This window comes from Mytilus edulis, chromosome 13 (assembly GCF_963676685.1).
Source record: "Mytilus edulis chromosome 13, xbMytEdul2.2, whole genome shotgun sequence".
NCBI lineage: Eukaryota > Metazoa > Mollusca > Bivalvia > Mytilida > Mytilidae > Mytilus > Mytilus edulis.
The window spans coordinates 31,235,832-31,246,673 of record NC_092356.1 but is presented as its reverse complement, the minus strand read 5'-3'; the positions used below and the strand labels follow the sequence as shown (position 1 = coordinate 31,246,673).

General features: G+C 33.0%; 1 protein-coding gene across 1 annotated transcript; it reads left to right on the top strand.

Annotated features, from left to right (window-relative positions):
- The first annotated feature begins 1,788 nt into the window (after window positions 1-1,788).
- On the top strand, window positions 1,789-10,607 carry LOC139501445 (uncharacterized). Its single transcript, XM_071290523.1, has 4 exons — window positions 1,789-1,813; window positions 5,366-5,679; window positions 9,818-9,962; window positions 10,474-10,607. Coding segments are annotated over exons 2-4 (459 nt in total). The 5' UTR covers window positions 1,789-1,813; window position 5,366; the 3' UTR covers window positions 10,475-10,607.
- The last annotated feature ends 235 nt before the right edge of the window (window positions 10,608-10,842 follow it).

Here is a 10,842-nt window from a genome sequence, read left to right as displayed (position 1 = left end):
TTAAATGAACCAAGGACATCAAACCAATATACCTTAGGTCTCTATCACCTACCAGTCATGCTATATATTTATATAATCATTATGTCAAATACAGAAGAGGAAATAACTGTCATATGGAGTATTTGTATCGCTTCCGTCAAAATTTGACGCAAATTCCGAGGATATAGAGAGTAATTTGGTATAATAAATATGTCTCTACCCTTTACAGTTACGGAAAAAAGCACAATAACTGTTCGATATCATATGCAAAAAATCTAAGCGACATCTTGCGAAACCACAAAAATTGGCACGAAATAAATTTGGCGACAAAATAAAATAATCAGAAAAAATACAATACGCCTTTCCACAGAATGGTGGAATGACCTAATTTAAATCACAAACAAAAGAATTGTAATAAAAAAACACGAAAAAAACAAGAAACATTAGATTAATTCTCCGACTTGTAAAAGTTTTCATAACGTTTACAAAATTTTCTAATTGCATAAACAAAGATGAGATAGGATTGTGAACTATCCATCAGAGACCAAACGACTAGCAAATGAGTTTCAGATATACAAACTGTAAAAACGTAGTTTTAGGAAGGAACCAAATATACTTAAAAAAAAACTCGGATGCAAACATAATTTTAAAACCCGATATCAAAGTTATTTTTCATTTTGGGTACATATTTGTACATTTGACGGTATATTTTCAGTAATAAATCGGTAGTCGTATGTAACCTACAGTGCTCCTTCTCGCGACGACTTGTTCAGAGAAGCAGACTGCACATGGCAGGTATGCTTATTATGTTAATCGGATTTATCTCTTGATAAAAGACGTCGATCTTTTGAAAGTTTTGTTGAACGTTGTGAACTATCTATGTCATAGATTACAAGACAGTGTTGCACTTATCATAACTACTGTCCAAAACGGATTTCCACAATAGAGACATCATCGAATACATATCAACTGACTGATATTTGGGGACTGTTGTTTGTCTTTTTGTCTTGCCTCGCGTTACTTGTATAATAGAAACTGCTTACCCAGTCAGAGAACATGCTATATTTGAAGTTTTGTTTAAAGTGAATCCTGTTGTTTATGAGTGTCTTATTTTATTTTTTAACGTCTTTACTTCTTAAACGGTATGTAGGTTTGGTCTATCCTCTGTCCTCAAAACTGATGTTTTCATTTCAACTTTTCATAAATGGTCAGGTGCCTGGATTAGAATATTGAGATGACAAACGGTTCTTTAATGTAGTCTATTTATGGTTTAGATCAAAGATTTCATTCTATACTGTGTGGTGTGTAATCGCAAGATATGAACTATCGTCTTTAATAAACAGGAGTAAAAAGTAAAATCACAAAAATACTGAACTCAGAGATAAATTCAAAAAGGAAAGTCTCAAATCAAATTGCTAATTCTAGAGCTAAAACGCATCAAACAAATGACAGAGATGGCATAAGTTCCTTCTCCAGGTTTGAACTATTCTCTAATTATTTCGCGGTTCGGAGAATTTATAAGCACTAAACGACTTCAATAAACATCTACGTCTTGAAAAATGGCAGGAAGCAAATATTTGGCGTGTAAAAGTCATCATTACTTTCCCCGAGGCTGAATCGTGTATACCTAAAATGCGGTCTACAAAAAGTAGGTTACAACCATAAAGGATACCGTGACATATTGATATCAAAATTATTTTTTCTTCCTCAAGAAAACATTTTGGCTTGTAGCAAAAACATTTCGGTTTCATGTCAATGCTTTTTGGATTCTAATATAAAAAGATCATTTAAGAATTTTTCACAGAGAGGATCTCCGCCTGGTAGAGTTAGCAAGGTAAATAGAATATAACTACTTTAGCAAAGTCTGTTTAAATAAAATTTGATTTTAAGCGCGTCTAACGTACTAAATTATAATCCTGGTAATTTTGCTAACTATTCAATAAAACGTTTGTCAAAAAAAGATAAACGAAAAACTGATTGCACATGTATCTATTGGTGAAATAGTAAGGAAGTTGATAGCATAAATAATAATAAGACATACCAATTGATCATACTTTTTATTTTTTCTTGTAATGCAGAGATTATAAATGCTATCCTATATGTTGATTCTTGTCTGGTTATTCTTTTAACTTATCTAAAAAAACACATCTATATTTTAATCTTGTTTAATCATGTTAATGTTAGAAATCATTTTTCATATAAGTAAAAATGAGCTAAGGAAAAGATAAAAATATTATCACTTCTCGTTCGAATCGTTTCTCGTTTTTTTTATGTATATAGGACCGGTGGTTTTCCTGTTTGAATGACATTACATGAATGAAAGTTATTTTTGGAACCCTTTATAGCTTGATGTTTGGTGTAAAAATAATAGTTCTGTGTTGAAGGTCTTAATTTTACCTTTTAATTGTTTACTTTTAAAAATTGTGACTTATATAGAGAGTTTTCTCATTGGCACTCACACAATATCTTCTTTTATCTCCATTGTGGATTGATAATTTCCTATCTCAGCGGTGTCGAGTGACATGAAAAATTATCTGTAGAAACTAAGGGGGCACGTGGCGTTGTCAATAAAATTAATTGACCATATCGACATAGGTAGAATAGCGATAAACAGATGATCATTGGTCATTTCAACGATAATCTATAAATATCTAATAAGAGCGGACTTAAAATTAGCATGAAAATACAAATATGGCTCTGATTTTTCAGATTCAAACCCGAATGTAAGCGCCTATTATTGTTTTCAACCTTTGATAATACATGTATTCGAACATCTTACATTTTACATATTTTTAAAACATAAAGAAGGGTTAATATTTTTGAAATATATTATCATTTATGGTCGTTAGTAAAATTTATATGATTGATAATTATATGTAGATTAGAAATCTTTACGGACGCAATCATTATTTTGCTGACCGTTATGGAATATCTGTATCATAGATAACAACGGTTTTGCCTCAATTGTTGTAGCCATAAGTCTTTTTTCTTTTCATCGATTGAGACATTTATTATGAAGTATTTTGTGGACCGTTGTTTGTCCTTGCTTCTTTGTTCGTAACGAGATACAGGGACTGTTTACCCTTCCACAGAACATGATATGACTGATATTTTGTTCTGAAGCGGTGTTTCTCTCTGTGTTTTTATAATAAAATTTGACTTTATATTGTTATTGCTCTTTCAAACGGTTTCTGTCTGTACTTTGACCACGGTCTTTGGTTAGAAAATTGAAATAACTGATGCTAAATGAATCAAGTGCTGTATTTGACTTAAATCCGAGAGATGTGATTTGCTATAGTCTAATGCTGAATCACCGGTTACGATATCATTATATTCAATTAACAGGATTTATTGGTTCTATCAATGGTGCAGAGATAGAATTTGTTCCGTTCCATACGTGAGCGTCGTTCTCACTCCATATTTAATTTACTGACCACGTTTATATCGTATTAGGTCACTTTCATACTATATAACGAATTTGTCTTACCGACTATCTTTATTTGTTGAATTCAGACTAGAGTTTCTTATTAGCATTTATTATATTTTTATATTTAAGTGTTCAAGTGTTCAATTTTAAGAACCTACTTTTATATGTCTGCACACAAAGCTAATGTCAACAATAACAATTTACTATCAACAACTTTGATATAACAATATTAAACAGAACTTTCAATACATTTATATAATTAAATAGTGCCAAAGTCGTAACTCAACTACTAACCGTGTATTGAAATGAGTCCCCGCCTCCCTACTAACCTAATATGGAATATACACGGTCTCGACGCGGACGCCTTTTTTTATATATTATTCATGTGTTTCTATGCTTAATACGTTCTGCTATTTATTTGTATTGTAGTCCTGTATTATTATGTTGTCATTTAATTGATATATTTAACGGTGCCATCAAAGTGCGAGGTTTGGCATGCCACAAAAACAGGTTCAACCCACCATTTTTTTCTTTAAAAATGTCCTGTACCAAATCAGGAAAATGGCCATTGGTATATCATAGTTTGTTTCTGTCTGTGTAACATTTTTACGTTGTGTTTCCGTTGTGTCGTTTGTTTTCTCCTATTTTTGAGTGTGAATTCACATTACTATAAGACGTGTCACGGTACTTTTCTATCCCAAATTCATGTATTTGGTTTTGATGTTATATTGGTTATTCTCATCGGATGTTTAGTCCGTTGCTGTGTGTGTTACATTTTAATGTTGTGTCGTTGTTCTCCTCTAATATTTAATGCGTTTCCCTCAGTTTTAGTTTGTTACCCCGATTTTATTTTTTGTCCATAAATTTATGAGTTTTGAACAGCAGTATACTGCTGTTTCCTTTATTTAACCAATCATATTCCTAGAAATGTAAAGGAGGTAAGACAATAAGTATTATGCAGCATGTACAGAACTTTTTTAAATGTGGTTCATACAATGTAACCCTGCAGGGAGATAACTCTGTGAGAATCAGCTAAACGTTTAATTCACGTTCTATTGTAAAAGAAATATTAAGCTTTTCAATGATCAAACTAAGTGTTAATCAGTTTGCTATACATCCAATGATAAAAAATCGATAAAATATGTGGGTTAAGTTTTAAAACAACAAAATATCAAAAGGTCAATGTTGATATTTTGTCAAGATTTTATGAAATTAAACGAGACAAATCAAATTTATTCAAGGTGTTTGGTACCACCTTAAAATGGTGTACAGGACGTATTATAATTTAAGGTAGTGGAGCGAAACGGAAAAATTATTTTGTTATAATGTTTCATCTGGAACCAGTATTACAGCATTTACTCATTAAATAAAGGGCATTTAAATTTCCACGAGAGCCTTGTTGAAACAAATATATACATTTGACAAAGTGTTCATCCCATTAAAAATCATATGGATATTCGATGAAGCGCAGACATAATAATAGGCTTGCCAAGATTTTTGAATATTGATTCAAATTTAACTGAGAGTGAAGCAATATCGATATACATGAAATAAAGTGATGGAATCTGTTTGTCTTATGATTTTATCCTTCAAAGATTTGCAGAGATCTGTTTTCTTTTTATGTGACGTCATTAGGTATGGTCATCTTTTTACATGGCGTCACAATAGGAAGTTACAAAAAAAAACAAGAAAATTTGGCTTCATAATCAAATTTCCAGCAATCATTTGCCGAGAACATTTATTTCACTAGTGTGGGGAACAATATTTTCATAATCGGTTGGGAAATATTTTTGTTTAAAGAACACATTTATTCTAATATCACCAGTCATACGGTAATGTGTTACATTTTATTTTATTTAGGCTTTTTTTAATGTTTAAAGTTGACTGTGAATGTTTTTCTAACCGATTGAAAAGTTTCATGTTTCTTGTTTTCTATGTGCTTTTGATTTTTAACTTTAGGATGGCGTTGTTAGAGAGAACCATCCTGCTCACAGTTTTAGGAATTGTTATCTATTGCTCTGTTCCTGTTATCGCACAATTTCCTCCCGGGATTGGAGGACTTGGAGGACCTGGAGGACTTGGAGGACCTGGAGGACAAGTGATACCCGTACCGTATTATGTTCGAATGCCTGAAAATGAACCAACAGATGGAATTAGAATTATGCAATCCGGTGGTGGATCTGTTGCCCGTAACACTGGTGGCGATTTGTTTGGCGGCGGCGGTATAGGGTCATTGATTGGTTTAGCTATTATTCTGCCGTTTTTAATGATGCGTGAGTATATCTAGCACATATTCATAGATGTGGTTTATTTTTTAAGTTAGAAAATGCTTTTTCATATTTTCATTCAAAAACAATGATAAAAAGATTGATGAAGTGTCGAATCACACTAAACGGCAAAGCTATAACTCTGACAGAAAATTCTTTCAGCGATAACAGAGAATTGTTGAAAAAGGGGCATAACTTTTTCAACAGTGATGCTAGAGCCAAAACTGTTAAGGACAAATATCAGGGAACCAACACCAACCAAGTTAACAAACCAAGTTATCAACCTCATTTTGATTTAACTCCAAAAATTAAGGTGACAACTTTTGCACTCAGCGGAATTGCAAACTTGTCCCGGAGACTGTTAAAGTTTTAATACGGGATAACTGGTGCAGCGACAAATATTCGATCATTTTTTGTCCTGTTAATAAAGGAATAAAAACAGGCTATAAAATAGGAATCTTGATTAAAAGTCTGTTTCAAGATCGATGCTTTGTTATTTTAGAATGTAATCAAATACATTCTTATGTTAACTATCTGATAACCAAGCTGTAATTAATGAGTGACTAAACAAGCAGAGTTTGTAAACAGTTAAAGATTTGGGGTTGAAGTCATAAAACTTTGCACAATGTTCGGAGCACAAAAATCGTGCTCGAAACATGAAATTCAACATTTCAATTGGTTGATTTTCGAGCTCGAGTACGAGTACAAAAAACCGACTCGAAAGTTTTATGACCGCAAGGCCTGGGTTCGAGTTTTGCACAGAACGTATTCTCAAGAAAAAAATTTCTTATTCTCAAAAGTCAACATTATACCTATAGTTAAGCGCTATAAACCAATTTTAATCCACCATTTTCTACATTTAAAAATACCTGTATGTCTTGAATATGACAGTTCTTGTCCATTTGCTTTTGATGTGTTTTGTCATTTGATTTTGCAATCTGATTAGGGACTTTCCGATTTGATTTTTCTCTGAGTTCAGTATTTTTGTGGTTTAACTTTTTCCCTTAAGGCTCATGTATACCTGTAAAACATTTTACAAAAATTATATTTCTTAGGTTAACATGACACCTTGTTTGATATCTCTATTAACTTTTCTTCCGGAACAAAACCATTTTGGCTGGTAGCAAAAACCATTTCCGTTCCATGTAAATACTTTTTCGGGTCTTAAAAAGATTAAATATGTAAAGATACTTCATAGAAATCATGGTTATTAATATGAGTCAAATTCGATAACCTGTAATTTTGGGATACAATCAGATACATTATAACGAGAAGTGTCTGATAGCAAAGGTATGATAAACCACACAAGTGACCATGTCAGCAGAGTTTGTTGACAAAGTTCTGTGTTCGTCTTATTCACAGAACGTATTCACTAGAAAAAAAAATGTTTTCACTCTAAATCATTTGTATAGAGTGCTATTAACTATAAATATTTCCGTTTTCTATTATATCACATGATTGCCTTGAAAATTGCGAACCAGGTTAGGGAAGGGTATGGTGCCATATTACTAATTTATCATATCCCCAGTCTGTACATGTTTGTACCTGTCCCAAATCAGATAATTCGCCTGTAATCATTGCTTATCGTTTAAGGTGGTACCCAACACTTTCACTAAAATTAATTTGGCTCGTTTAATTTTCATAAAATTTTGTCAAAGTATTTACTTTGACCCTTTAACAAAACTATAAAACTTTCAAATATTTTGAACCAACCGTTTTGTCAGAAAAATTACACTGGTTATATAGCAGTTTGACAAACACCAATTTTGATCATCGAGAAGCTTAATATTCCTTTTACAACACAACGTAATTAAAACGTTTAGCTGACTTTACAGAGTTATCTCCCTGTAGTGTTAGGTACCACCTTAATGCTGTAAATCATATTTGCGTTTCGTTCATTATTGTTGTACATACACCAGGCCGTAAGTTTTCTCATTTGAATTGTTCTTCATTTATCATTCTGAGGTCATTTATAGCTTACTATGCGGTATTGGTTTTGCTGATTGTTGAATGCCATCTGGTTACCTATAATTAAAATTGAGAATGGAAATGGGTAATGTGCCAAAGAGACAACAACCCGACCATAGAAAAAAAAACAACAGCAGAAGGTCACCAACAGGTCTTCAATGTAGCGAGAAATTCCCCCACCCGGAGGCGTCCTTCAGCTGGTCCCTAAACAAATATATACTAGTTGTTAACTTGTATGTCATTTGGTCTTTTGTGGAGAGATGTCTCAATGGCAATTATTTAACTTCTTCTTAATTTTCTATCGGAAAAATAAGAAACTTCTTTCAGGAATATTGATGTATTCACTCCAATAAATTAGCAATATCCCATACAGACATCGAAGCATATCTATTCTCATTTGCCTGTCTAACAATTGAACAAATAGGAATTAAGGTGGTACCAAATACCGTGACTTAAATTAATTTGGCTGGTTTAATTTTCATAAAATTTTGACAAAATATTAACTTCAAACTCTGACAAAATACAAAAATTTCAAAAAAAAATTGAACCACACGCTTTCTCCGAAATAATCATTGGATATATAGCAGTTTGGAAAATCGAGAAGCTTAATATTTCATCAACAATAAACAACGTGATTAAAATGTTGAGTTGGTGTTGCATAGTTATCTCCCTGTAGTGTTATGTATGATTTCAAGAGGATGGGGGAGGGGTCGTACTCGCAAATGAGTTAGCAATCAAACAAAAATAAAACCCCAACAAAAGAACAATAAATGGACCAGATGAAGAAGCAGAAAGAAACACCAACCATCGACAGATGATAATCATAGTGAATTGATAATCAATTGAATACACCTGTTCGAATGGTTCCCGAACTCACAATAGCCTCAGTATCAAGACTGTTGGTACAATATGTAAAGAACTTAGACTACTCGGTCGCAGAGTCCCCGTAATCGAGGGTGTGGATGGGGCTTTTCAATAGGGATTAATGAGCAAAACAAACAAAAAAAAGAGAAAAATTGGCAAAATAAAAGAGAAGAATGAGGTGCTAAAATATAAAGAAAATGTGCAAAACTTATAGAAATGGGTAAATAAAATTGAGAATGGAAACGGGGAATGTGTTAAAGAGACAACAACCCGACCATAGAACAGACAACAACAGAAGGTCACCAACAGGTCTTCAATGCAGCGAGAAATTCCCATGTCCGGGGGCGTCCTTCAGCTGGCCCCTAAACAAATATATATACTAGTTCAGTGATAATGAACGCCATACTAAACTCCAAATTGTATACAAGAAACTAAAATTAAAAATAATACAAGACTAACAAAGGCTAGAGGCTCCTGACTTGGGACAGGCGCAAAAATGCGGCGGGGATAAACATGTTTATGAGATATTTAACTATATGGATACTGATTTCACAGAACAGAATACGGTCAAGAATACATTTACCGGAAATTTACAGATATTTAGGCTAATAAGACCAACTGATAAAAACACAATCAGATATTTAGGCCAATGAGACCAACCGATACAAACACAATCAGATATTTAGGCCAATGAGACCAACCGATACAAACACAATCAGATATTTAGGCATCCTACAGTCTTAAAGACTGTTTCTAAGAACTGATATATAATTTACAAAATGTTCTACCAATTGGGGACTGTCAACACCCCCAGAAAACATGATGACGATCAGCTTAGTGGTTACTGTGTTCGTACTAACATGCTTTACATCGCGGTATTTTCGTATTTTCCAAAACTTTCGGTGATGATATATTGAGTTATAAGAAATGTACGGAAGCCTTTTATGGCCATGCTAGTCTACTTTTTACAATTTGATATAACATGCTAGTCTACTTTTTACAATTTGATATAACATTATACTAGCATGACTTTAAAGGCTTCCGTAGAAATTATTACTTTAAAATCCATAAGTTCAAATAGCTACAAACATGTCTACGTTTTTAAAGATTCATGGCTTAAGAAAAGAATTATTCTTAAGGACAAACGTTACAGTTTTGATACCAATGTGAATAATCGACGAAAGTGTGCATACAAGCTATTTTCCTCCTTAGTGAATTCAAATTTGTCATAAAAAAATTACAATCATATGATACTTTTAGGGATAAATTAGGTTGATTTTTTTTTTTGATACTTTTCACGTTTTTTTTGCAGTATTACCTGGTTTATTCGGCAACACAACACCAACAACCGTAACAACAACAACAGCAACAACAGCAACAACAGCAACAACAGCAACTTCAACAGTAACAGTTACAACACCAACAACTATGATGACAACTACAGTGGCTAACACTTGGTAATTTTGGGGTTTATTTTACAAATTTTAGTCTCGAATAATGCAGCGCCCTCTAACGGTCAGTGACCTCCATGAATGGAGAGGTCATAGTGAGTGGAATGTAACGATTTTACATTCTGGTTAATGAATTCGCCTTTTCAGAATCTAATGCATCCTGGGTAATATTTTCAAAAGTGTACACTGGCAAAGCGTCTTGATTGGTTAAAAACGTCCTTAACCATTGAAATTCAACCAATGAAGTGACGTTATTTTCATTTTGGGGTACGAACAATAAGAATACGCATAGTCCTAATTTGATTCAGATAATGAATGCGTGTCTAGAAAGGGTTAACATACTATAGATAAAAATGGGCAAAGCGCGAAAAGTTGAAGGAAAGAAAATATAGAAAAACGGCTCAAAATAAAGGATACAGAAATGAAGGAACCCCATCGAGACTCTCAAGAGTGATAACTGCGCGATTGTAATTTTTATATGCACATTTCTAATATATGTTTTTTTGTTCTTTTTCAGATTGATGTTTTTCTTTTGTATCAGTTTGTGTGATGTGTTTCCAACGTGTTCCCAACGTGTGCCAAATATATTATCTTGAAATAAAAAAAAAATTGCATTTTAATAAATTTATTTAATTTTGAATCTATACATCAGACCAATCTGCTGGAAATACGAATCAAGTGTTTATGCTTCGCTACGTTGATCTCACAACTATACGTTTAACACTATGTTCTGGTAATTTTCAGATCACCCAATGAAAGTTAACGTCTGTCTTTTTATGGTGTGCAGCATTACGAGAAATTCAAAACAGAAAGTTGAACGGAACAATGTCACATTCATGGACACAATATCAGTATTATAATTCGGTTATATATTATTACTCTTTGC